This window comes from Saccopteryx bilineata, chromosome 5, assembly GCF_036850765.1.
Source record: "Saccopteryx bilineata isolate mSacBil1 chromosome 5, mSacBil1_pri_phased_curated, whole genome shotgun sequence".
NCBI lineage: Eukaryota > Metazoa > Chordata > Mammalia > Chiroptera > Emballonuridae > Saccopteryx > Saccopteryx bilineata.
The window spans coordinates 225,612,417-225,626,902 of NC_089494.1; the positions used below are offsets into that span (position 1 = coordinate 225,612,417).

Genomic DNA, 14,486 nt, shown 5'->3' on the forward strand with positions numbered 1-14,486 from the left:
AGCGCCTGAGGCAGAGGCCACAGAGCCATCCTCAGCGCCCGGGCAAACTTTGCTCCAATGAAGCCCTGGCTGCGGGAAGGGAAGAGAGAGACAGAGAGAAAGGAGAGGGGGAGGGGTGGTGAAGCAGATGGGCGCTTCTCCTGTGTGTCCTGACCGGGAATCGAACCCGGGACTCCTGCACGCCAGGCCAATGCTCTACCACTGAGCCAACCGGCCAGGGCCTAGAACTAATTTTAAAAACAAAGGGGTGATTAATACAAAAATCAGAACATTGGTTTCCTCTGGAAACAGATAAGCCAGGAGGTACGGCCTGACCAGGTGGTGATGTACTAGATAGAGCATCAGACTGGGATGTGGAGGACCCAGGTTCAAAACCCCGAGGTCGCCAGGTTGAGCACAGGCTCATCTAGTTTAAGCAAGGCTCACCAGCTTGGACCCAAGGTTGCTGGCTTGAGCAAGGGGTCATTCGGTCTGCTGTACCCCCCCCCCTCAAGGTACACATATGAGAAAGCAATCAATGACCAACGTAGGTGCTGCAACGAAGAATTGATGTTTCCCTTCCTGTGTGTCTGTCCCTCTCTCTGACTCTCTGTCAAAAAAAAAAAAAAAAAAAAAAGTCCAGAAGGTAGGATTGGGAAGGAATACAAACAGCTTCCAGAGGCATGGTAATTATTTAATTTTTAAAATGGGTGGGATCCACTAGCATTTATTTAGTTTCTGCTTCCTAACTTAATGTACGTTACATGCATCCTTAGCTCTTTGAGTGGAAAATGAAAATGCTTACTTCCCTAATCATCTAGGTGGCCTTGACTGAAAACAACTCCTATGTTTATTTTAAAAATGTATTTAGTACCAATAATATGATAAAACAGAAATCAGCCCATTGGTCTGATTGAGGATGTCTTATTTTTTTTTAAGAAAAAAATAGATAAATTTTTAAATTTCAAAGTAATGGATGTGAGAAACCAGAAAAATACAAATGAGAAAAAGTTTTAGGTCATCTGTAGTCCCAAAATCTTGATATAACCACTGTTGGTGTTTTCTTATCATTTTTTCCAGTTTTTTTTTTTTTTTTACTATGTAATATTGGAATCAATAAACATTTAAAAATGTATTTTTCCATACAGGTTTGGAATCTTGTTTCCCTGAGGATAGCAATGATGCTATGTACACATGGTGTATTCATAGGCTAAACTTCCGTTTTAAGTTCTGTTATGTAAGTGGTTTATACAAATGATAACTTTCAGCATTTCCCTCACTGGAAAATTTAAGGAATTATAGGACAAAGTCAGGTTGCCAAATCTTTTCCACTATAATTTTTAGCTTCTAAATCAATTATGGAAGTTTGTATGATGGGGTGGAAGACTTTTTTTATGCTCTGCTTTCTTAAACTCTGATCTCAACACAGGAATACATTTTTCTGAAAGATTTTTTAAAAGGTTTTATGTTATTCCTAATTTTTAAAACTGTAGGAAATTCTCTTTTGATAATTCATAATTTGAAAGGCAATTTTCCTATTCCTGACCATATATACAAAAAATAGTGTGCTGTTTACGTTTTCCTCCAGTGTATATTTTTAAAAGCTTATTCCTTTAAAACCACTTCAACCTACCTTCTAATCAACTACTGAGATGATATACAGTGTTAGAGTTAGAAGATACTTTAATGCATCTTTTTAGGTATAAGGTATAACAAGTTCTAAATATTTATAGTTGATTTTAAGGACTAAAATGCAAAATACTATAAGAGCTGAGAAACCTTCTGAGTACCTCCCACACCAAATTATCCAAATGTGGTTCTGATTCAGGAGATCTGGGCCGGGCCTGGGCGTTTCTACAGGTGATTCTGAGGCTCAGCCAGGCCTAAGGATTCTGAGGCTCAGCAAAGCTTAAGGACGTTTAACCAATCAAAACCCAAAACAAAACTCTGTCTTCTTCATCCAGACCTGTGTTAGCCGGGGCGGCAGAATGACATTCTACTCCTGTTTGTCAATTTCTCAGAGACAGGGCTTGGGTGATGCCCCTTCCACCCTGTCCAGTGTAGTTCAGTAAGTCAGTGATTTTCAACCTTTTTTGAGCCGCGGCACATTTTTTACATTTACAAAATCCTGGGGCACACCACCTACCAAAATGACATAAAATGACACTCTAACTGTTAGAATTTATTTAAAGTTTAAATAAATTACATTTATTAAAAATAAGTTAAATAAAAAAGGATAACCCCCTCATATATACAGTCCCATGTAACATCCCTCATATATACAGTCCCACGTAACATCCCCTTATAAATACAGTCCCACGTAACATCCCCTCATATACAGTCCCATGTAACCTCATATATACAGTCCCATGTAACCCCTCATATATACAGTCCCGCTAATAGATACTGGAGCTTTCATCAAGGTTGTGGGTTCAAATCAATTTGGCAAATACTCTCTCTATATAGAGACTGGACAAAATCAATTTTTAAAAATGTTGGGGCCTGACCAGGTGGTGGCGCAGTGGATAGAGCGTCAGACTGGGATGCGGATGACCCAGGTTCAAGACCCCTGAGGTCACCAGCTTGAGCACGGGCTCATTTGGTTTGAGCAAAGCTCACCAGCTTGGACCCAAGGTCTCTGGCTTGAGCAAGGGGTTACTCAGTCTGCTGAAGGCCCATGGTCAAGGCACATATGAGAAAGCAATCAATGAACAACTAAAGTGTCACAACGAAAAACTGATGATTATTGCTTCTCATCTTAGTTCCTGTCTGTCTGTCCCTATCTGACTCTCTCTCTCTGTCTCTGTAAAAAAAAAAAAAATGTTGGGTACTTATGTAACATCATAAGTCCTCAGAGCATCTCTACTGTCAGATTGAGAAGTTTGCTTTCTAGGTAAGGATTCTGATAAATACTAGAGTTCTCCCTGAGGTTGTGGATTCAAATCCCATGGTCAGCTGGGTGCAGGGGCCTTGGTTCTGTCTGTTTTGATGGTGTATATAGAGATTTGAGCTCTTTAAGAAGACGACCCTTCAGGAGCCCATATACAATATAGATAACATTGTGATGCATTGTATATCACCCTCTGCGGGGGGGCCTCTTTTAAAAAAAAAGGTCAAATATCTATATACACCATCAGGATAGACATAACCAGCTGAGGATGAGGCTTCATCTAGTGGTGGCAATTTACCTCCAGTCCTGACCAGGATTAGAAATCGGGACCATGGGGAGGAGTAGCAGCTTCAACTACTCTCCGCGGCCACACAATGACAAGTGCGCAGCAGCCTGAGCGGGGACCTTCCTGGATGTGGATGAGAGGCGGCCTACTATTGGTTCATCACTAGTGGTGGGGATGAATCCTAGAAGGTGATTGGTCAGTGAGCATTTCCTGTGCCTTCACTCTTCCTGTCGCTGATAGCTGGAGGGATTGTGAGGGGAATGTTTATGTTCAGATGGAGGTGGCTGGCGGTGGGCTGGATAAATAGCCTCTGCGGGCCATATCCGGCATACGGGCCGTAGTTTGGGGACCCATGTTTAATTTCCCCACAGCACACCTGACCATGTCTCACGGCACACTGGTTGAAAAACACTGCAGTAAGTGATGAGTGGGGAGATGCTATCCCCTTCCAAAGACCCACTACTTTTCTTGTGGAAATGGCAGCACATCATTTTTATTTTTTACTGAAGAAAATACAAGTTGCTTCAAGAGCCCATTGTCTCCAGAAAGTTCACAGTAAACAAACAAACAAAAAAATTCAAGCTAAAGAAAATTGGGAGACAGCCCTAAAGAATGATTCATCTGCTTTTTTCTCTTTTGGCTAGCTCATCACGGGACTCTATTTATTAGGCCTCTCAGCCTTTGATAATCTTTTTCTCTTGGTTTGATGTTAGTGGTTTGACAAAGAGGACAGAATAGCTGGGAGAGGGAGAAGAAAATGACAAATTTGAGTCCATAGCAATCCCTACAGGCTACCAGTTGTAGCACTTTCTGTCACTGAGTTCATATAGGTAAATACCTTTAAAATAAATAACTACAGGATTAGGGGACAAAGGTAAAGCTATCTACCCAGGCGTTGGAATTCATTTAGAAGCCAGAAATTTTCATTTAAGCAATTTGGAAATGTTTATGTATTATCTTCCTCGATCCACAAAAGAAAACACGACGTTCATGAGACAAATTACTCTTTGAAATTTTCTTTAAGGTATTTGTAACCACAGCGACAAAGAACGTGTGCCAAAATTAATGTTTAAGAAGCTTTAACATATTTTTAGTTCTTTTCATCTAAAATAGTTTAGATTACCTTCAGAGAAACTATTCTACAGTTTCCTGGCTGGAAAGAGTTGAGAAGTTTTATAAGGCCAAGGTTACTAGAGTAACTTGCTTTATAAGTTTCCGTGAGAAGAAACAAAGAAGCAGCAGCAAGCGCTTGTCAGCCAAAGGAGGCTGACATAACCGTGTTTTGTGGAGAAGTAAGGTAGTTCTGGCTGTAGAGGTTAGGTCTAGCATCTTCTCCTCTAGAAATCAAGTTTATTTGTTTGTCAAACTTTGGAAAAGTACCGTATTTCCCCATGTATAAGAGGCACCTTAATTTTGGGTCCCAAAATTTGAAAGAAAAAAAAAGTATTACATAAAGTTATTGAACTCAAAGTTTTATTCATCATAAAATTCGTACAACTCCTCATCCATGCGAAAAAGTGGGAAATGCAAGTAAAAAAATCTACAACCACTGTATAAAACGCACCCAGTTTTTAGACCTCAAATTTTTCGAAAAAGGGTGAGTCTTATACATGGGAAAATAGATAACTGCTTTTAAATGGTCCTCCCACAAATCTCCTTAGCTAGCAGCCAGCCAAGTCCAGTGGTCCTCAGCTAACTAACCTAGGGAATATTTTAAAGTCAACAGGGGGTCTACCCATGAACCCTCATACACAGTCCTGTAACAGGAAGCCACACAGATAGAATAAGAGAAAATGGCACCTGATTAAGTAGAAGAACATTAGCTGCCCTTGAATTATGTACTTGCAATTAAATAATAAAAAGAGGAAAAGTACATGCATTAGAGTCCTTAAATGAGTCCAGTTTAGAAATATGTATATTTGATTAGTATTTCTGAAGGACTAAGGACTCCATGAAGAAGTAGCAAAAATTTTCAAGGAAGAGCCAGCATAACCGTGTCAATGGAATTAGATGGGCCCTTTCTAGGGCAAGGATCAACATCAGAGGCAGCTGTTTCCCTTCTCCTGTGTTCTTTTAGGCAAAATGAGCAGCGGTGGGGTGGTTCCAGGGGGCAGTCGTGGCTTGCATTGATATCCTAAGAGGGCAGTCAATGCCCAGTCAAAATGGCAATAAGCCCCTGCCTGCATTTAGACTGTCTCCGATTTTTTCTGTCAAACTAGAAACAGAACGGTTGGCTGAAGAGGGTCTAGCAGAGCATAGGAATGAAACTGAAGCTAACTAAGGCTTTCCATTCTAGGGTGCTGGTCACCAACAGGCCAACACTGGGAAAGTAAGTCTTCCTGAGCCTCATTCTCCTGGGCTGTTAGAGGAGAAAACCCGAGTCAATCTCCAAGGTTCTTTTCAGCTCTGAGGTTGTGTCAAAGAAAGGGGGAGCTCTCTGCCAACAGGTGAGGAGGCATTTCTGGCCTGGCTGGACCCTGTCCTGACTCAGCACAGTGACAGGAATCCCTGCTACAGAATTTTAGGAGGGGGAGCCCAGAGCTCCCTAAGAACACAGAGAGATCTTCCCTAGGACCTGACAAGTGGCTTGAGCCCAAGGCTTTCTCACAGTGGAATGGCTTCTTGTCTTAACCTGAAAGCCTCTTCAAATGACCTAGAAGATCAGCAAAGACGTTTATTTAGGGAGCCTGGGCTGCAGGTTATGGTAGAAAAGGTAACATTATGCAGACAGATCGGTGGAGAGTGGTTCTTCCCAGGCACAAACCACACCAAAATACACTCAGGATTGTACTGGATGATTTTGCAATTGTCTATTACAACAAACCAATGTGATTCCCACACTTGCACTCGTCTTTTATTGTCAGCCACATCAAGTCCTGACTTGTTTGTACCAAATCCACAGCCAAGATCTTAAAGACTCATATACCTTGATATATTTTAAATTGGGGAGAGGGAGTAGAGGTGCAGAGCTGCCTTTTTTTTTTTCTTTCTTTTTGTCTGCCTATCCAGTGGCTACTTAGGAATGGAGAAGATGCAACAGGAAGTCATGCTGCCCCAAATCCGCTAGAGCAATGTTTGACTCCCAAGTAAAGATACATGAGAGATCCATTCTCTTGGCTCTGCAGTAATATTCTGATACAATCACAAGGGGAGTCTGCGATTTTAAAGGGCAGTTGCTGTAGATTCTCCTCAGTTGGGTTTTGGCTCTATCTTGGTGAAGTCCTCACCGAGTGGGGACACACAGTGAAGTGGGCTCTCTCCCGGGCCCTGTGGAACAATGGCCAGGCCAGCGGGGCGGTGAACAGCCACTTGGCCAGAGGCCTCAGACTCAGGGCCAAAACTCGGGGTGGAGGGCTGGGGGGGAGGAGGGTGAGACTGCAGAGTGACTCAGACAGGCCCTCAGGTGGAAATTTAGGAACTCCAGGGTAAATCCCGTCTCTGTGGACCTCTCTCCACCTCCGTAAAAAAAAAAAAAAAAAAAAAAAAGGAAAGATTAAAAGCACCGCTTCCATTTCCTCAACTTTGAGAAGTCACCTCTGTGGCGTGGGTCGCTTCTCTGGAGGAGGCGTGGGCTACACAGCCGGCCCCTTTGGAGGCAGAAGGACGTGAGGCGGTGAGGTGTGCCCCCGCGGACTCTGGCAGGACCCATCCCCGCCATCTGTCGAGCAGTCCCCTCGGCAGCGCCCTCTCCCCGGATGAAGCTTTGAAGGCTGTTTTTCAAAATCACCAGCGCGCTTCCTCCACTTCCTCCTGAGAGCTTCAGGGCCGGGAGGGCGCGGAGGTCACCTTTATCTCAGCCGCGGAGACTGGCCCGGGGAAGCCGCTGTCAGGTTCCCGGGCAGGTCCCGCCGCTGCAGCCGCTGGGGACCCGCGCCGGGCGACTCGACTGCGGGCGGGGACAGCTCCGCGGCTGGGGGCGCGGCCGCGCGTCCTGCCCGCCGCAGCCACGCTCACGCCCCGCTCCTGCTCTCCCCGCAGCGCGCCCGGACCATGTCGGCGGAGACGGCGAGCGGCCCCACGGAGGACCAGGTGGAGATCCTGGAGTACAACTTCAACAAGGTCAACAAGCACCCGGACCCCACCACTCTGTGCCTCATCGCGGCCGAGGCCGGCCTCTCCGAGGAGGAGACCCAGGTGAGCCCCGCACGCGCCCCGCGCTCCCGGCCCTCCGGCCACCGGCGGGGGACGCCGCGCCCCCCTCGCCAGCGCCCCTCGCCCCCCCCAACCCCGAACCCCGAACGTTCATCGCTCTGCCCGCACGCCAGGAGCCCCCTCCCGGAGCCCAGACCGCATCGCTCCCCCCGCGGCACCCCAGATCCCCGGCTGCTGCATCCCGAGCTCTGGGGGGGGGGCTCCCCCAGGGGCTGTTCAGAGACCTCGCGTTCACCCTTCCTTCTCCCTGCTCTCCCACTCTACACTACAGCCCGGGATAAACGCTCTCCCCTCCCTCCGGCCTGGGAGCAGCACCCCTGACCCACTCACTCTTGCCTCGCTTTCCCCGGCTCAGCTTCTCCCCGGGCTGTGAGCGGAACCTTCCCGAGAGAGGCTGCGCGCGCTCTAAGCCCAGCGCCTTCCACGCTTTTCGCTGCGGGAAGGTCAGAGCTGGAGGGGACCTTAGCCATCAGCTATAAATTCAGTCGCCAGGTTTGGCAAACCAGGAAACCGGGGTCCAGAGGGAAGGCATTGCCAGGACGGCACAGGTCGTCAAGGATGCTTTTCCCACCGTGTCGCAGTCCAGCTTCCCCTTAGCTGCAGAGCTAAAATTGCAGATAGTCAGCGAGGGAGATTTGGTTCGGATATCTAAAATTCGCTGGCTCTAAGGTTTAGTCTTCTTCTGGAGTTTTGCAAGAAGATAGATATCTGACATTACAGCTAAAGGGAGTGTAAGCAGACGCCCCTTTAAATGCATTGATTTATTTATCTATATTTTTAAAACCTCCTCTATTATCCTGAAAATTGTTTAGGGTAGAGCATGAAACACTATCCATAATTATCAACCTCCAGGTGCAGTGTTGGCTCCTTCAACTGCCTTTTTAAATTATTTACTTATTTATTTATCTGTGGTAACCTTACCTAAACCCTGACTTTTATTTTCCTTTTGGTCATGGAAAGATAATTAGTTATGCAACTGATACTACTCAGAACTGGTTTAGCATCTCGGGTGGGAATCCAAAGCACTTCACACGTCTAAGTCCCAGCTCTAAAGCAGAGAGGTTCTTATTCTTCCCTCTGCATGGGCCAGAGCATCAGACACTGTTCTCTCATCACATTGAACCGTGCTCAGCTGAGGCTTTAAAAGCTTGTAATGGGTGGTCAGGTGGGTTCTAGAACTAAGACCCTGGACCCCAAGTCCAAAATGACTTTTCCTAATTAAGCCAGACACATTTTGGATAACTTGTGTCTAGAAAATCCTGTCATTCCTAGGTCAAATAGAAAGTCAAGCATACCTGTTTTTAGCAAGGGGAACAGCAGAACTTTGTAGAAGATGATTTACTGTAACCCGAGTCTTACAGCTCATGTTTCTTGGAAGCCTGCTGAAGTTTTGTCTTTTAAAAATCCCACGCTATATTTAGAGAAGAAGGGTGATCACAGAGAAAATACTTACTCATCTTTTAAATAAAAGGCTGTGGGTTTATGTGGGCACTGCACCGACTAGGGGTCTGAGCCCTTGTCGGCCTCTCATTCTCCCTTGGTAAGTTATCGTCATCCCCTTACCTACAGGCAGGGTAATTGTGTTGACCTTTGTAATGGCTAATACTTGCCAGGTATTGTTCCAGGCCCCCTCCAAGTATTAAATCACTATTTGTCCCAACAATGCTGTGAGGTACATACACACTATTAGCCCCCGTTGTACAGATAGGCGAACTGAGGCACAGAACGGCTAGAGAACTTGCTCAGGAACACAACTAAGAAGTAGCAGAGCTGGGATTTGAACCCTGGCAGTCTCGGCACAATCCAGACTCTTAAACAGGATGCTATGTTGTCTCCACAGAGAGGAATGCAAACAACTCAGTTGGCTGGGAGGAAAAGATTGAAAATGCAACTTATATTTCTTCTGAAAAAAATCCTTGCGTTAAATGACAGTCATCCCAGGCTATATGCAGTCTTTCCTCAAGATTCACCTTATAGTAGAGAACTGAAATGAAGTCAAGTGAGGGGCAGAGAGAAAGAAAGGGCACCTGCTTCTTTCTGTGATGGAGGTCAGCCAGTTCAGACCTCTGCCCAGCAGGCTTATCTGCCCTCTCAGCCAGCCCCTTCTCCCGTTTCCCCTCTTCTACCTTCCTCGAATGAACAAATGGTAGACCCAGCCCTGAAACGAGTGGGTGTGGGGATGAGTCAGCCTCATAGCAGGGCCCCTGGCTTCCTTTTCCTGCCATGGGGCCAACACCTCCTTCCTCCCCCAGGCTGCCGCAGCTCGGCTAGCCTCTGTCTTCCTGCATAGATCTGCGGGGAAGTATCTGAGAGCCCAGAGCGCAGACAGAGGCAACATTTAGCAAGTTCCACGGTAACCCTCTGTCATCCCTCATCAGGTTGTCTCATCTTCCAACTTCCCGTTCTTTCCACCCCACCCTCCTGCCCCTCCCACACTTTCCCGGCCCCTCCCACCCTTTCCCGGCTCCTCCCACTCCAGTGTGCACTAGTGGGTAAGAATGGTTCCTTCTTTCATCTTCTCAAACAACATTTATATTTTTAAAAGTATCTTCTTTTTTTTTTTTTTAAGTGTCTTCTGGCAATATTTTGCCAATGATGAACTTTCAAGCATAAGTAAAATTATTTTTATTTATAGAAGGCTTGGCAGGGACCCTTTAAACAATTCGTGGAGACCAGGGCATGCCGGACCTACACGTAAGCCGTGTCTGGTATCAGTACACCTCCTGTTTCTATTCTTTACACAAGGAAAGGTCACCAAAACCATTTCTATTTCATATGCTTTGTTACCTCATCCCTAACACACCCACCTCCAGAACTGGAATCATAGTCTTCATTTTCCTAGAATAAGTAATGCATTAGGAGACGAAAAATAAGCATGGATGCTCCCATGAGAATAAACTAGAATTGTTTCACATTGCTGATACTTTGGAAGGAGCAAGGCGGACTAAGCCCCCTCTAAACGGGGGCTTTGATGACCTCTTTCTAACTGTTCCACTATAGGACCATGTTCTCTGCAATGGGAAGGGGTGACCTATAGCAATCCAGAGTGACAGGAAGGGTGATCTAATGGAAATAACTTTTAAAGTTGCATTTGCTGGGATCCTAGAATAGGTTTTTCTCATGATCGTAATTTGATATCCCCTACATATAAATTAGATGAACCCAACAGAACATTGACCCCTGTATCTTTTATTGTTTTGAAGTCAGTATTAGAAGCCTCTGGGAAAGCTCATTCTTCAGCCCCTGGGGAGGCTGAGATGATCTGGCGTTTTCTATTATCACTCATTCGAGCCCAGTGTAGCTGGCGTCGGTTCTTAAGAGAGGTTTCCAGTATTTTTATCTCCTCTTGATGTCCTGGGACGGTTCCCAGAACTCAGTGGTTTTCGTTGTTAGACATTTTATCAGTGAAATAAAGGCCTCTAAAGGTCTCTCCCTGAAAAGGATGAAATGTTAGTTACTAGAGAAAAGGACAGGAACAATGTTATTTCTCCTCAACCCCTCCCCATCACAGTGTCTAATTATCATCTGTTCACTTGCAGTAAATAAATCTCCACCAATGGGTGAGGGTAATGAGGGCATTCATTTATAAGCAAGTGAGGGATGGATGTCTTCCCCAGGGGATGACGGAAACAAAGAAGAGAAAGATAGAGCCAGGCGGAGAATTATTGTAGCATGGATGTGAGTGAGATGTAGTAGGATTCTGCTCTAGAGGGAATAAAAAGCAAGCGGGGTGCTGAATGGCTTTTGTTGGACAACAACTGGTTTTCTAATTACTAAATACATACTTGATTTAAAATAAATATCTTTGGAAAACAGTGGAACTTTTCTGGAACTTGTCCCATCCCCCAATGCTGGGATTCAGTTTGTTAAGCATCTGGATGCCAACTTGTCAATTCTCAATTGTGGTCCTTGCTGAAGTTATTTTCAGTAACTGTACATTAATATTCTGCTTTGCTAATAGTGTAAAGATGTGGGTGGCTCTTCTGAATGAGGCCAGCTCAATCATTTTGTCTTAAATGAATCCTGATAGAAAATGAGACTTTCCTCTTCCAAATTTTAATTAGTCAGTCTTTAAAACTCTGTCCTTTATTCAGCTCTGGTAACTTGAAATCCTATTGAATCAGAACTTGTAGCTTTGAGAACGCCCCACAGAGCTACCTCATTAATGAAACTGGAGCCATGCTGCTCTCACACCAGATTTCAGAGTTAACTAAACACACATGGATTACAGAGGGAAACAGTGCTCACCTTCAGCAGTAGGACTTTGGTTAAAGTCACCGAAGTTACACGAACTCTCCCTTCTTCTTCTCCTCTTCCTCCTCCTCCTTCTTTTTCTTCTTTTTGTGACAGAGACAGAGAGAGGGACAGAGAGGGACAGACAGGAAGGGAGAGAGATAAGAAGCATCTATTCTTCATTGCGGCACCTTAGTTGTTAATTGATTGCTTTCTCATATGTGTCTTGACCAAGGGGCTACAGCAGAGCAAGTGATCCCTTGCTCAAGCTGGTGACCTTGGATCCAATTGAGTTCAAGCTGGTGAGTTGTACTCAAACCAGATGAGCCCGTGCGCAAGCCAGCGACCTTGGGGTTTTGAACCTGGATCATTCTGCGTCCCAGTCCGATGCTCTATCTACTGCACCACCGCCTGGTCAGGCTTGCTCTTCTTCTTAAGATTTGTTATCCCCACGTATGAAATATGGCACCTGAGGCCCTAGCTGGCTAGCTTAGTTAGCTAGAGCATCATCCTGAAATGCCCATGTTGCTCATTCTATCCCAGGTCGAGGCACATACAGGAAGCAACCAATTAATGCACAATTAAGTGGAACAACAAGTGAATGCTTCTCTCTTTCTCTCTCCCTTCCCCTATCTGTCTCTCTAAAATTAATCAAAATTAAAATTGAAAAAGAAAAGAAATATGGCACCCAGAGAACAACCCCTAAAGAGAAGTCTTCCCTAAGAGTCGTCTGCTATCCCTGGCTTTCGACTGCTTTTCTCTGTTGCTGCCTCATGGTACAAAAGTGATTTTAACAGCTGCATACAGCACTTCAGTGTGTGAACTCTGTTGTACAGTTAGGGCAAGTTGTGGGTGTGGTCCCCTGCTGTGCGGCCACCTTAGCCTTGGTGTGGAGCCCTAAACTACCCTGTGGCCTCTCTCCCTTCTAAAGCCACAGGCCTTGATCCTTTGAAACACTCCCTCTCCTGTGCTTCTCACCCTTGCTTCTGATTTTGAGCTTGGGCCAAACTGCTTTTTAGCTCCCTAGATCTCTGCAGAGGGGACATCTTCCCCAGCATGGCCCTAGAGCCCAGCTTGTTTATTCTGTGGTTGAAGTTGCGGTTGGGCAGGTGGCCATCTATGCTAAGCCGGAGCCCTCCAGGTGTTCCTCACCACACCATCTGCATCAGCACGTCCCAGCTCTGGCATTTTGTAGCTGTGTTCTTTCTGTTTCTTTTCTGTCCCCTCATCTGTTTACCCCTAGAATAGGTAAATTTTAGAAAACCCAGAAGGGACAATAGAAACTCGCTGAGCTTACCTCTTCATTCACAGTTGAGCTGACTGGTGCTCTATTTTCTAATAGAGGCTCTGGAATAGGAGATAATGAACGAGCCTATTCCATGGATCCCCAAGAAGGAGTTCTCTGAGGTTGTCCAGTGCTCAGTTATCTGTTTGTTTTATTCAGTAAATACTTAACTAAGCACTATAGATGAGCAAGGCCCTTGGCGAGATCATCATACACTGATGAAATATAGCAGCTGTAGGTATCCACCTTGGGCATTGAGTAGATGCCTCACTTTTTTTAGTCATTCAACAAACATTGATTACTCTCTAACTGGTAAACCCATATGCTAGGGCTTAAGAATGTAATGATTATAAGATGGATACAGTCTCTGCTCTCCTAAATCTTATATTCTAGGAGAGAATGCAGATTAAAAAGTGAATACATAGGTAAACAATTACAAATATTGAAAGTTCTGTGAAGGTAACAAAGTCCTAAAATGGGTGGAGAACCTACTTTAGATAAAGTGGTCAGGGAAAGTTTATACATATTTAAACTGATGACTGAGATGAGAGGGAGATTATCAGAGAAAGAATGAAGATAGAATATTGTAAACATAAGAGACATTATCTACAAAGGTCCTGAGGCAAGAAAGGTAAGTGTCACAGTGAGAAGAAACATCCTCATGGGCACATTCCTTGCTCTCTCTGTTCCATTCGGATCACAGAGGCTACATTTTAGAAGGGACTGGACATTTATTCTTTTTCAGTATGTTACAGTATGTACGTTTTCCTCCTCCAGAAATGGTTTAAGCAGCGCCTGGCCCAGTGGCGGCGGTCGGAAGGCCTACCCTCAGAAAGCAGATCCGTTACGGACTAAGGAGAGGGTGGGCATTGGCAGCTTCCTCCATGAAGACCATCTGTGGTTTCTCTCCTCGGCTTAACCAAGTGACTTTGATTTTTCAGTGTCATGTTGTATGTTCCATTGTTAGCTGTCCTGCTATTTAACACAATGTTGTATTTTTTTTAATGTACATAACTAGAAAGAAAATAACAATAGGAAGCTATGTGCGGTTTCTGCGTAAAGCAGCGGCTTGGCTAGGAAAGTGGGTGGCTTGCATTTCCCTTTGGGTCATGATGACAGGTGGTGTGAAAACCACCTAAGTTTGCTTTTGATCATCACTTCCCAGTAACAATTTACCTTCAACATTCATTTCAAAGAGGCAAAGTCTCTGTTGAAAAGATAACGTGACCAGGAAGGAGGAATATTTCCTTCTGAGTCTGCTTTCCTGAGTTGTTTTCCTTATATATCATTTAACACATTGAAGTTGAATGAAAACCCGGAGGAACATTTGAGCCATTCAGATCTCATAAAGCAGTTCCTTGGATTAAAACTGTGTTAACTTAGAAAGAACCCAGTTAGGCAAAAGACAGAAACTCCACAACTAACACGACAGAAAAGCAAGTAACTAAAAAAAAACCCCACTAAAATCTTTAATTTACTTTATTTAAATGTGTTTGCTAAATTTATTTTGCTGAACAAAATGAACTGCTTTTTGTCTCTAAAATGATATTCGAAATAAAAACTTAACTTTTTATTGAAAATGCACTGAGTGAGTCCTCTGAAGATTCTTTTCCTGAATAATAAGCATATTAAAGCAAAACAGAATAGCTCCAACATAGGAG

General features: G+C 44.7%; 1 protein-coding gene across 3 annotated transcripts in view; it reads left to right on the forward strand.

Annotated features, from left to right (window-relative positions):
• HOPX (HOP homeobox) overlaps window positions 1-14,409 on the forward strand; it is a 32,859-nt gene extending 18,450 nt beyond the window's left edge. For 2 of the 3 annotated variants that reach the window (XM_066278699.1, XM_066278700.1), the window contains exons 2-3: window positions 7,134-7,289; window positions 13,603-14,409. In XM_066278699.1, the coding sequence (XP_066134796.1) occupies window positions 7,146-7,289; window positions 13,603-13,680 (222 nt within the window). In that variant the 5' untranslated portion in view covers window positions 7,134-7,145 and the 3' untranslated portion in view covers window positions 13,681-14,409. Of the gene's footprint in view, window positions 1-5,463; window positions 5,603-7,133; window positions 7,290-13,602 lie in introns of those variants that run through there. The other variant, XM_066278702.1, reaches the window with a different exon arrangement.
• Window positions 14,410-14,486: the final 77 nt, after the last annotated feature.